This window comes from Lutjanus erythropterus, chromosome 1 (assembly GCF_056507025.1).
Source record: "Lutjanus erythropterus isolate fLutEry1 chromosome 1, fLutEry1.hap2, whole genome shotgun sequence".
NCBI classification, from domain to species: Eukaryota; Metazoa; Chordata; class Actinopteri; order Lutjaniformes; family Lutjanidae; genus Lutjanus; species Lutjanus erythropterus.
This window is the reverse complement of record NC_139317.1, coordinates 44,528,825-44,541,925: the sequence shown is the minus strand read 5'-3', so window position 1 is coordinate 44,541,925 and position 13,101 is coordinate 44,528,825. Positions and strand designations below refer to the sequence as shown.

Sequence of the window (13,101 nt, the reverse complement as noted above, 5' to 3'; positions counted from 1 at the left end):
CAGATCAAGGAAAAACTGTTTTGTTTGTCCATTTCATGTAAAGCAGAGTTCAAACTAGTGACAAAGTTTTGCCAAATTAGTCTGTTTATGAGTCATAAGAAATCATTAATAATCTTATAGAAGACATAGATGTTTATAACTGTTAAATTGGGAAAAATGCGAGTGGAGTTTGGCAGGCAGTTGGACAGGAAGTCACCTAACTCATCGTGTCCATTTTCCAATATAACGGAACTAGATGCTACTCAGCACATCTGCTCATGGAGGAGAGGTTACAGCTCAGCCAAGGAGGACGCCATTTATGTTTACATCCTGCACTGTCGCAAGCACGAGCCTCTCATCCTTGTAGATGAGCGATACAGGCATCGATGTTCAGGAAAACATTCTTATCCTAAAACACCTACATATACACCTGTAATGGAGTTTATTCTATTCTTCACCTCCGTGACTGTCACATCCCATTTTCAGCCGGACACTGCTGTCATCTATTTACATCAAACCGTCTGTTATTTCTTCCTTTCACAACACGGCTTTACTCCGACAATACTGTGTTGACAGGCTTAAAGATCCGTGGTTTGAACTTCCTTATTTTGTGAATGAAACTTGGCAACAGTTGGAGCAGAACAGGTTGCCTCATGTAACAAGTTTCACCAGGAGGTTCTTTACGCTCATGATTTTGTTTTATGAATGTGCAAATACTCATGAACAGTTTCAGTCATCAAGTTCAAACCAGCAACTGACAGTAAGTTTACCAAGGTAAAGGGAATTTGCTCAATCTGCCTCAGGAGACTTGTACCAACAAACCTCACTGGAAAAAGTGATCTTGGATTTCGTAATACAAAAATAACTAATAATGATTCCTCTGAAGGTCATGTCTACAATGCATTATAAGCACATTCATAATGCATTCATGAAACTCTTTATAAATGTTTTGAATCATATGTGACAACTTGTAACAGGTGTTTGAAAGACGAATCTGAGTCCTGGCTTACACAGCACATTGTAACTACCATAAGTTTAACCAGTTGTAAAGACAGATGAAGAACTTCTCCAACGTTTCATATTGATTCAATTCTAAGCTTATGAGATGGAATAACATCTAATAAACAACATGCAATTTCCAGTAACCTTCCAAAGTGCTGTCAGTTTGCTTAAAGTTCACAAAGTCATGCTATGATGTATTGCTGATGTTTACAAGACATTATTCAATTTATGAAACTTACATTGAATGAATTTATAATCTGATATGATACATTATAACAGTTTTCTATGTGTCTTTATAACTGGCTAAAGGTATGGTCGTTACAATGTGCTGTGTAACACCGGACTCAGATTTTTCTTTCTTTTTTTCATTCAGGTCTTTATTTCAGGGATAGTCATGAGCATTTCATCAACTACAGAGACTGCAGAATGACCACAAGTGCAAAATGAAATTTGCTTCCATGGAATTAGAGGTGTAAGTGGAAGAGGCAAATAAACATACTGTTGAGCTACAGCAAAAAAATCTGAATATTACAAAAAGAAACGCCATTTGGGAGAGCATCTGTGAGAAAGTCAGGAAGAACAGATGAAATTAAAAAGAAGAATTGGCTTATAATGAAACTTCTTTAGCTATCTTCAATAAATAAATAATAAAAAATAATAAATCAATTCTGCAGGAGGTGTAAGCTGTGTCCTCTGTGGCACGAGCGCTCAGACAGGACAGGACATTGTCGCGCACACCAGGCAGCTGGTCAGTGCTGCGTCTGGTCTGACAATGGCTGCACACGCCCTGGTGAGAGGGACTGAAGTTAGGCTAGAGGCAGCGGTGAGGTCTCTCTGTCCAAATGGTCGCACAGTGGGGACTGAAGAGGGAGGAGGGGTGCACACTGGGGGGAGACGAGTGCGCTGAAGGGAGAGGAGCACAGCCTGTGAAAAACCCCAGTTAAAAATTTGACAGTGGTGAAAAGAAGGAAATAAGAAGACATAATGAATGTCAGTGTTAATTTTCTTTAGGGTACAGCCGCTGCGAATGTTCAGCTTCACTTGGCTGCAAATAGGCTGCAGAAAAAATAAATTAATGTTTAATTATAGTGGTTTTCTGCATTAAGGATTATTAAATGAAAATAAAAATAAATGCATACCCCAAACAGCCCATGAGAAATTACTTTATATCAGTGTCTCCTCCTCACTGCAATAACAGCAGCCATCTGTGTGCACCGCTGAGCCAATTAACACCTTCCTTTTAAACGTATTAAATACAGACGCAGTAACAGTCACCGCACATTATTTTCAGACTTGGTAAATTGCAGTGCATTTGCTAAATAAACATATTTGCATTGTCTCATACCAGTATTTTACACTTTAGGGTAGAAACACCCCATATTGCATATTCATCAAGGCAAATGGACAGTGCAGATTTAAAAATATAGTTAATTTAAAGCTACTACAAGGAGTTTTGAACTGGTTATGAAACAGTCTCAGTTTAATGCCTCATAAGTTCACAAGACCATCAGTGAGAAGATCAGCTGTTTGTATATAGTTATTTTTAATGTTTACCACCCTCATTAAATGAAATGAGACTGGCAAACTTACAGTAGGTGGTTATTGTGATGAAAGCACTACCACTTTTGTCCACAGGGGGCTTTAAAAGCCACACTATAAAATCTCCTTGTAGTAGCTTTAAAGCAGTGTAAGCAGATACCCATGTTGTGTTCGCATCAGCCTCCAGGGAGGCTGAGCAGTGACACAGTCATCCAGCTCTGTGTGTACTCCTTGAAAGGAAACTGTGAGTGCGTGGTTTACAGTATCTCACCCCTCCTCCCACTCATCCTCCCCTCAGGCTCTGGTCTCGTTGAGGCTGTGTGGGAATCACATTGCGACACTCCCTGCGCCCAGTAAGTGGAAGTGCTCCAAGCTCAGGACCCTCGATCTTTCCAGGAACCAGCTTGGCAAGTAGGTCCACACAGATACACACTTCCTCATCTTTGTGCCTCTGTGTGTGTGTGTGTGTGTGTGTGTGTGTGTGTGTGTGTGTGTGTGTGTGTGTGTGTGTACGTCACCGTATGTCTCACAAAGCACTCGATCCAAACACTGAAGGTCCTGATTCAGAATTATTAAGCTGATCACTCCCAGTTGTTAAGTGATGTGACAGAAAGGAGTGTTTTTTTCATTATCTTTGGCTGAACACAGACACCAGCTGCACAAAACACATTAATACCAGACAACAGCCAAATGATTAATTTCATCTTTTGTCTTTGGGCAAGTTGCAGACTTAATAAATTACCGTTTGTCAATTCAACCAGTGAAAGAGACGCTGAGCACCAGATGAAAGTGAGAAGCTACAATCTGAAGTGTTTGGAGTATTTCTCCTTGCTAAACAAAAGGAAAGAGTACCAGGAGATAAAGGCTTGGATAATAAATTTGTTAAGAGAATTTAGGTATTTCATCGATTTGGAGCCAAACCTAAAAACAAACAAGCTATTTGAACCCAACCTTTGTCCAGTCATGTTAGGAATATCTGATACAGCTATCTGAAGAAAGGTTACATTTAAACCTTTTTAAACTCTCTTTGAACCTCAGTTTAGTTTTTAGTCTAAATTGAGATTAAATTTATTTCTCTTTTCTCTAACTTAAGTCTTATACTTCAGGAATTTTAGCTTTGAAAGTAGCTGCCTTTTGAGATGGATGAAGCAAAACAGTCAAGTGCTCGAAGAAAGTTAAGAGACAGACTCAAGCGATTATAATTAAGTCTCTTCTTTCTTTCACTCCAGTTAATAATTCAGCCAGCAAGAGCCGTCATGAGGAGGCTAACTCGGCTAATTAACTTTTTTTGTAACATATTAACTTTTTAAGTTTCCTAGCAAACAATATAACTTGTTAACTTTTTTATTTAACTAATAAACAATGTAACATGGTAACATTTTAGTTAACTAGTAAAGAAGGTAATGTTTTATTCAGGAAAGCAGAGCAGAATAAAGTTAATATTTCCTCCCTTCTTTTATACTCACTAGGTTTCAATATCAAAATATATCCGTTTATGTATTTATTTATTTATTTTAATTTGGGTAAAATTATCTGCTTTCTGAATAAACTATTTAATTTCTGTTTATGTCACTAAACCTGGATAGTTTTGCTCAACTCTGATTAACACTAATTTTAGATTAAATTAATCTTTGTTGGTGCAACTGGGCTTAATGTTTTGCTACATTTTGTACTGAATATTACTTATGGTATCATAGTAGGCTTAAAGGGTAATTTGTATTTTTCAGTCTGGACCCTATTTTCTCATGGTTTTTTGATCTTAGTCATTAATACAAGAAGGACAAGAATTTCGTCCAAAGAAATGGGCTCAAATGTAATCATTATGGGCAATATGTGCAACATCAATGTATGTCCAGTGAAAGTGCTTGTTTTGCCACTGACAGGCTCAGATTGTGTCTGAGGTTGGTGCCCCTGTGGTGGCGGGTTTTTAAGGAAAGAATCCCCATAGACAGAAACCTCTTTGTTACTGAGTAAGATCCTTTTGTTTAACCTGAAGCCAGAAACAGCAGATTTATCACTTTGGCCAAAGCCTCCAGACTCCACTTACAAAAACAGTCATTTTATCACTGTAAACACACTTCATTTAAACTCCACAGAATCAAAGCAAAAACTCATCAAAACCCTCTTGGTTCATCTTTCCACTGCTCCAACGATCATCAGCTCTGGCTTGAGCATAATAGACTCTTAATTCAACGAGATGGATGGACTCATAGATGTGAAAATATCAGAAAAAGCAAGTTGGGACATGAGAGAAGCAGCGGAGAGAAACTGCGTGTACTGCCAACAAAAACAAGCACTTTTAGTGGGCGTACTTTGATGGTGCACAATTGTCTAGAAAGATGACATTGCAGCCTGTTTCACAGTGGACTGTTTCAGCGGTTGTTCTTTTTTTCTGGATGACCGAATAAAGTTATAATCCATACAGAGTACTGTCACCACAGTTTGAGGGCCGTTGTCATTCCTTTTTTGATGCTAGTCTACTTAATTGAGTTTGACCTGTTACTGTTTTTCACGTTTTGCCTTTTAGAACAGAGGAGGGACCCAAAACCAGGAGGCTGGCCTTCCTGACCACATGGAACAGGAGGGACCCTGACCCAGGTACACCAGCTTTACATGCATGGGAATAATTCAATCCCCTTTGACTCTCAGTTGGTAAAATCGTGTGACTGCAACAATGAACATGCATTCAAACAGCATATCTTTTGAAAGCTTGTGCTCTTGTTGTGTTCTTACAATAGCTCCACAAACTGAGAAAGTGATTACAACAACATGTTATTTAGGTGAGACCTCCTTAACCTCTTGAAGACGTCTCTCCCTGCAATGATTCTTATCTTTGTCTGATTTTTTTGACTGACTGTTACAATCAGGGTTGTAGTTATTTCATGGAGGAAAAACAACAGATTTATACTGCATGCAAAAAAACTGCATGGTTTTTGCCCCGGACTGCATGAGACTAGCATAAGGTGGGCATGCTTATAAAGGGGAGAATCTTGAGTAACCGTAGAAGCTGTTTTCATTCAGATATCTTGAGGTGAGAGGTCAAGGACTGCTTTGGAAATGGCCATACCTCTTTTTCCCACGGCAAAATGTAGCCTCACTCTGGAGCATGATTTAACTCCTTCCCGACAACCTTGTAAAGACATGTTACAAATGGATTCAACAGCTCTCCACCTTTCATATAATACCTTCAGTCTTATTGATACCAACACTCTAATTAAGTTTTTTAGTGAAAATGTACATATACTTATACATAGATTTGGCTAAAAAAAAAGAACATTCTGTGTCTGTCTATATATGTTCGCATATGAAAAAAAAGGAATAAAAACGGTTAGCTTTACCCTAAAGAAACCTGTCTCACTTCCTGGTTTTCAAAAGGCAGGAGTACTGCTCAAACACTGGTACTTTTTTATTTTTGGACAAATTCGTGAAATAATATTACTATCAGATGTGTCTCAACCACAACATGTCAACTTTGTAGCCCTTCTAAATCATTTCAGTGAAATTCAGTTGAATTTTGCAACATTTTGTCAGCGCTGTAAGACGTCAGCTCTGTCAGATTTTCCATCTGACAGAGTTGATGTCTACATTTAATTAACAATTTAATCAGTAGGAGGTTGGCCTGTTACAAGGTTTAATAGCCAATAGTTTGATCTTTTAAAAACTATTTTTTCAGCATAATTGAAGAGTAAAAATCAAGTCCCCCATAAAATATAGTTTTGTCCCAATTCTCAAGAATTACACTCATGCATGCACACACACACACACACACACATAACATGCTGTTTCAGGGAGGTCACATCATGCCAAGAATCCAGTTCTGTGGAATATGCTTGTCTCTTGTTTTCTTCTTTGGAAGTCATCATTACAGATGCAGCCAAACACACGTCCGTAACCCAGACCCAGTTTTAGTTACATGTTAATGATCTGTCCATAGTGACCTGCTATATGTGTTTTAGTGTACCTGCTGTGACCCTGTGCATGGCTCTGTCTCGGCAGTGTGTCCCATAGAGTTTCCCATGATTCTGCGGGATTCACTGGAAGTGCTTTTCTTGAATGACAACCAGCTGGAGTGTGTTCCCCAGTCAGTGTGCGGTCTGCACAGCCTCACTGAGCTCTACCTCTCCAAGTGAGTCCCTCTGTCTGTCCCTCCGTCTGTCTGTCTGTCTGTCTGTCTGCCAACCTTCACCTGCACGCCGTCCCTCTCAGTCGTCCCTCTGTCACTCTGATGATGCTGATGTAAAGTTTGTCTGACTGATCCCCAGATCTGTGTTTTTTTTTCACCTCCTCTGTCACTGACAGCTGGTCTGTGAGGTGCAGTGCAGAGACGCTGCAGTTATAGAGCCTGATTTTCCTGCAGGGGGCACTCTTGTCTCTGTCAATCCTCAAAATGGAAATGTAAAACTCAATAGTTTCTTGGTTTTTCCATACACTTGCCAAGATTCCCTGTAGCAGACACTGGGGGCCAAATTCACCAGCATTCTGCAGGTGCTCACAGAGCTGTAAATAAGCCCCGGCAGGCAGCTTTAAAGATAGGAGCAACATATAATATACCACAAGGATGAGAGATCTAGGGCTGCAAATCAATTACTAAATTAATCCACAGCTATTTTGACTGAATTGGTTTGAGTCATTTTCTAAGAAAAAAATTCTCTGATTTCAGTTTCTTAAATGCTAATAATTACTGGTTTCTCTGACATTAAACTGAATATCTTGTGAGTAAAACAAAACATTTGAGGATGTTGTCTTGGTCTGAAAATATTTTTCACCATTTATGACATTTTAAAACAAACAAGTATTAATCTATTAATCAAGAAAATAATCATCTGATTAATTGACAATGAAATAATTGTTAGCTGCAGCCCTAATGAGATCAAATTTTGCCTTTTTTAGCCTTAACAACAAGTTCATATTGAAATGAACAAAAAATCTTTTTGTCCAAAAAAGAATGAGACACTTATTCAAAATATTCACTCAGTATTTCAGAATTACAGCAGCATGTTGCTGCCACTCCAGACAAATAAAAATGGATCAGTATCACATTGTAATATGAAACGTTTATTGTTTTTCATATTCTGAGATATGTTCACATCATTATAACACACAAGCTTTACATGTTATAACAAGAAACTTTATAACCTATATGGTTATAATGTCATGTTATAATAATTTAATAAGTCATGTAAGGGATCATTTAGTAAAGCCTGATGGGGTGATGCAGGACCCAGATGCAAAGCAGAGGGGTCTTGAATCACCATTATCCTGTTATTACATGGTTATGTGATTTTAAAAATCAGAACTGTGTCCATGGCAACAGACTGTTACACATAGCAATGGTCTACTATAAAGAGATAACAGACCTTAGAATGTTGTAACTGACCAATAAGAATCAAGCATTTAACAAAGCCATGTAAAAATATATTATAATATACACTTATAAATGTATAAAATTTATAACAGTATAAATAGTATATTGTTATATGAAGAAAAGTTTCTTGTGTATAGTGTCATAAATGATCATAATGTGAAAACATCTTAGGATATGAAAAGCATCTTGTTGTATGTTATATAAAGTCATTATTTTGAGAAAGTTTCTCATTATAATTAAAGACACCCAAAATTAACATTTCTACTGATCTGACAGGCCAATTAGATGACGTTTTAATGATGCATGCACATTAAATGTCTGAAACCAATGTCAAACTTGTTATTTACAGCAATTGCTCATGTAGTGATTACTCATTCCTTCAACACTACAAATTTAACTGGCCATCTTAAGAACAGTCATCCCAGTTATGTTTCTTCATTCATTCTTTGAAATTGATGGGAAATAGGTCTGTGACTACGATTCAAACCAAACGAACAGTCATCCTGATCATTACGACAAATTAGTGAGGAACAAAGACAAGCAGGCACCAGTGGGAACAAACACTGTCAGCAGTAGTTTTCTTATTTTGCACATTGTGTATCATGTTTTATGTTTGTATCTGTCAGTGGACCATCATGATGAGAGCAGGCAGAATCATTTAATTTGTTATTTCCACTATAGGAGAGACTTGCTGGATCAGCCACAATGAGTTGGAATATATTGTCGTATCAGATATGGCAAAAATTCAATATTGTATTGATCTTTTTTGTTTTATCCCATTGGAGGAAATAGACATCTGTACTCTATTCTGTATTCTAATATACACTATTGCACTTGGATGGATAAAACACAGACAATAATAATTATGTCATCAGTTAAATATTGTCAGAAGCTGCTCAGATCTCACTGTGCATTGGTTAAATAATTTGGGGTTGTTGTGTTTTCTGTTTTTTTGAAATTGGAGAGCACTTTTGAACATGATGTCACCATAAAAAGTCAAATGTTAAAAGTCAGTTTGCCTTTCATGAAGAAATAAAATCAAGTAAAAAATGTCAAATCTTCTTGGGTTGGCCACCCAAATCAGCTCAGTCTGGGAACCACTGTTTGGTATGAGGTCAGTTGTCCTGCTCCAGCTGTTTGCAGCTGTTTTAATACAAGCAGTAAATGACTCTGCTCTCCCACACCACCCAGAATGATTGAATTGTTTAGGAAGTCGTGGATCCACAGCATCCTGTCGCTGCCAAAAACTGACTTGCGCAACACATCCGTCTGACTGTGTCTTAAAATAAGGTCTCTTTCAATTGAAGTCCAGCTGTTCCAAGAAAAATTTTAGTTTTTCCAAACTGGCAGCTTCATTTAGGTGATAGCTTTGATAGTCCTGTCTTTAATGTGAATTGTTGACTCGTGTTGTCTCACCTGCTCTGGGAACAGTAATCCTGGAATCCGGGAGCTTCCAGCAGAGCTCGGCCAGCTGTCCAACCTGTGGCAGCTGGACATCGAAGACCTCAACATTACTAATGTCCCGCAGGAAGTCAGAAAAGAAGGTACTGTCCAGAAGTCTTTGAGGACACCCAAACTGACTTTTCAAAAAGAAAAGGACCCCTTAAAGGAATAGTTCAGATTATTTGAAGTGAAGTTGTATGAGGTCCTTATCCATAGTCAGTGTATTACCTACAGTAGATGGTGGTCAACACGCCTTCATTTATGAGAAGCAGCAGGAGTACTGATGTAGGAAGCTAATCAATGTACTGCTGTGGACAGTACAAATACAAATCTATATCAGCTGAAATGTACACAGTATTTTCACCACTTTACTTTGCCATCAGACAACCTTTTCCAATGGGAAACTCAGAAGATCGCTCACTTCAAAACTATCAGATTCCATTTACAAAGTCAGTAATTTTACCTCATGGGAGTTGCTGGTCTGTTGGTGCCTCAATCTGTTGCTTTGTTTGTGTTATTGTGTGACTTCAGTGAAGCTGAACTAACCGTTAAACCTAAAGTCACACAATAACGCAACCAATCTGATTGATCGAGGTAGCAACTCTGTTGTTCTGTGAGGTAAAATGACTGTTTGAAGAGTGATATTTGACTCGTATAACAGTGATTTCCTGTCAGAAAAGTCTGTCTGACAGCAAGGTAAAGCAGTGAAAACATTGTAAATATAGCATACACTTAAACTGAAAAACTGCTTAAACTAAACTGCTTAGATTCCTGTTGTGGTACCACTGTTGCGTCTCCACCGTCTACTGTAGGTGATACACTGACTATGGATGAGTGCCTCAAACAGTCTGAACTATCCCTTTAAGTACTTGAGTACTTTGTTTAGTTTCATTGGTAGCAGCTGTCCATACTGTTGTTACTTAATAATATTGACTCTCAAAAACAAATCTTGACCTCTGTGGGGTCTCAGGTCCTGTGTCTGTCCTGGCTTTTCTCCGGGCTCACCTTCGAAAGGCGGAGCCCTATAAACTGCTGAAGATGCTTGTGATTGGTCCGCCGAGGCAGGGGAAGACGGCCCTGCTGGAGGTCCTGCAGACCGGCAGGGCGTCCCCCTTCACCCCGACAGAATGCAGCATCTCCACGTCCACCTGGGAGCTGGAGAAACCCAATGGAGGCAAAAACAGCGTGAGAAAAACATACATAGTTCATGCATATATACTACTACAGTATACACACACACACACACACACACACACACACACACACACACTCTACATGGTCTGTCTCTAAGAGAATAAAAACATTTTTTGCAGAACTATAGCACTGAAAAGGGAACTATATTTTATCTAAGGTTCTACTTTTAAAATAGGTGAGCAAGTGTAAGTAAGAGAGTAAGTAAGTAAGAGTGTACCTCCTGGAAAATTAGCAAACTAAATTTCAAAATGGATACCAATTTTAAAGATGGCTGCCATTTCAGAGATTTTTTTTAATTGTAGAACTTAATTTTCTGGACCAATTTTGGTGATTCTTGTGTTGAAATTTCAAATTTGCACATCAGAAATCTCCTTCTGCCATTCTCTCTAAAAGTTTTATTAGAAATTAGCTACAAAAATGCTCATTTTATCTGACCATTGGTCATTATATGAGGAGCTGAAGATGAATCTTTGGTTATTACCCAATATATCATTTTAAGGCTACTGTGTAGTACACTGGTTGACCCAGTTTTTGGCCGGAAATGGCGGCCATCTGGTAAAAGTGTCCAATTTCTCTTCAAAAATGCATTGAGCTGCTCCACTAAAACTAGTTACCAGTAATTACAATCCCACACCATAGGGCTGCTTCATTTAATTAGTTTTTTTCATTTCTGTGGCTTTCTAGTTTAGAGATGAAACGACTGCACAGTACTGAGATTTCATTTGTGGCAGTGAATATTTACATTTAAAAATTTAACAGCAACACCTCTAAGACTTCTTATATAAATGTTCACTCTCCGGTCCCTTCATTAGAGTTGACTCTGCTCTCGTCTTGTTCCACACAGAAGGACTCGGTGTCATTCAACGTGTGGGACATCGGCGGTCAGGCCAGCATGTCCACAGTGAACCAGTGTTTCTTCACTGATAAGGCTCTGTACGTGGTCATCTGGAACCTGGCTCTGGGAGAGGAGGCTGTGGCCAACCTGCAGACGTGGCTGCTCAACATCGAGGTGAAATTAAGCTCTCTCTCTCTCTCTCTCTGTCTTTCTTACACACACACCAGGATTTTTTTTGTAATGTCTAAAGCCTCTTATGGTTGTAATGAGTGTTTTATCGTGTGCTGCATTTCATAGGGTCTGCTTAGAACCCTGCATAACTGTATCTAAGGAATTCAAAGCATGTACTGTATTCTATCTATTAGCATACAGTATCAGCATTGGTTGTTTGTTTGGTATATGGTAATGGGATGAAGGCTGGGAACGGATGAAGCCTACTGCAGTGAGAAAGCACAGAGGAAGGTTATGCACTGCAACAGGCTAGCGAGGAGCAGAGTAGGAAAAAATGCAGCTCTCAATGAGCCAACAGGCAGGAGGGAGAGTGCACAACTGAATCACCAGATATCAATCACAAAAGCACAGACTGGGTCATAGAAAAACAGAGACATACCACAGGTAAGAGCTAATGAAAGAGCAGGAAAAGACCAAGAAGCAGTCATCGAGCCAGGGAAGATGAAAGTGTGCCAAACAAACATTCACTCATCTTTTCAAAATATCCCACAATCTCTAATCTAATCAAACTAATCTCTCTTAGCTGCAAAGCTAGTAGCAAGTTAAGATTAGGCATCTGATGCTGAGCTGTGTTCTAACCAACCATAGGGATAACATTAACTTTCCCATTACGTGACTCACCTATCCGAGTGTTTAGTTAAGTTTGGTGTGGTCGATCCAGCATCCTTTATCCCTGCGGACGTTTCTCTTAATCATTCTTTTGTTTGGGCCTTGTATGAAGGTATTGTAGCCAAAGGTGGTGACCAGTTGGCACAGCAGCTGTAGATGAGCTCACCATGTGTTGTTGGTGCAGCTTGCAGTCATTTGTGGCCAAATGCACCATATGAGCAAGGATAAAAAGGGAGGGAATGACATTTAGTTTGTTACATATTTCCTTGATGTTAGTTCCCCTCCCAAAACCATAGAAAATGAAATTAAAGGTAGTCATTCATTCAGTTGGTAGAGCATGTGTCAAATGTACCGAGGCTGTCAGTCCTCAGCAGTGGTCGTGGGTTTGATTCCAACCTGCAGCCCACTGCTGCATGTCATCACCCCTCTGTCTCCCTCCTTTCCTGTCTGTCTCAGCTTTCCTATCATAATAAAGGCTACAAAGTCCCCAAAATACAAGAAAGACAAGAAAATAAAGATTTTTCATGATTTCCAAATCCAAGTTTAGTCTAAAGTCTTTTGGAGATGAGTCTCAAGTTAAGTCTCAAGTCACTGTGTGTGAGTCAAGGCCCCGTCTCGGACACGCACTTCCGCAAACCCGATGAGAACCTGATTCCACTTGGAGTTAAGTGTGAGTGTGTCAGACAGCGAAGGGTGGGACTGTGAGAACCAGAACTTTGTCAGAGCTGAACAAAGAAATGGTGTTTGCAGTGGTGGTGGGGTGGGGGGGGATCCGATTTAAAGGAGAATCATTTGGTTGTCAGACCACATTAAGCAACCACAGTCAGATGGATGTCATTTAATGGAAGTCTGATGACATGGAAAATGTTGAAACTGTTTGCATCATTTAGTTGGAATGGTTCGT

The 13,101-nt window shown here is 39.1% G+C and overlaps 1 protein-coding gene across 1 annotated transcript in view; it reads left to right on the top strand.

Moving 5' to 3' along the window:
* lrrk1 (leucine-rich repeat kinase 1) overlaps positions 1-13,101 on the top strand; it is a 119,168-nt gene that overhangs the window by 41,843 nt on the left and 64,224 nt on the right. The window contains exons 11-16 of the mRNA XM_084722128.1: positions 2,819-2,931; positions 5,048-5,118; positions 6,517-6,646; positions 9,317-9,429; positions 10,299-10,513; positions 11,367-11,531. Of these exons, the coding sequence (XP_084578254.1) occupies positions 2,819-2,931; positions 5,048-5,118; positions 6,517-6,646; positions 9,317-9,429; positions 10,299-10,513; positions 11,367-11,531 (807 nt within the window). The remainder of the gene's footprint in view (positions 1-2,818; positions 2,932-5,047; positions 5,119-6,516; positions 6,647-9,316; positions 9,430-10,298; positions 10,514-11,366; positions 11,532-13,101) is intronic.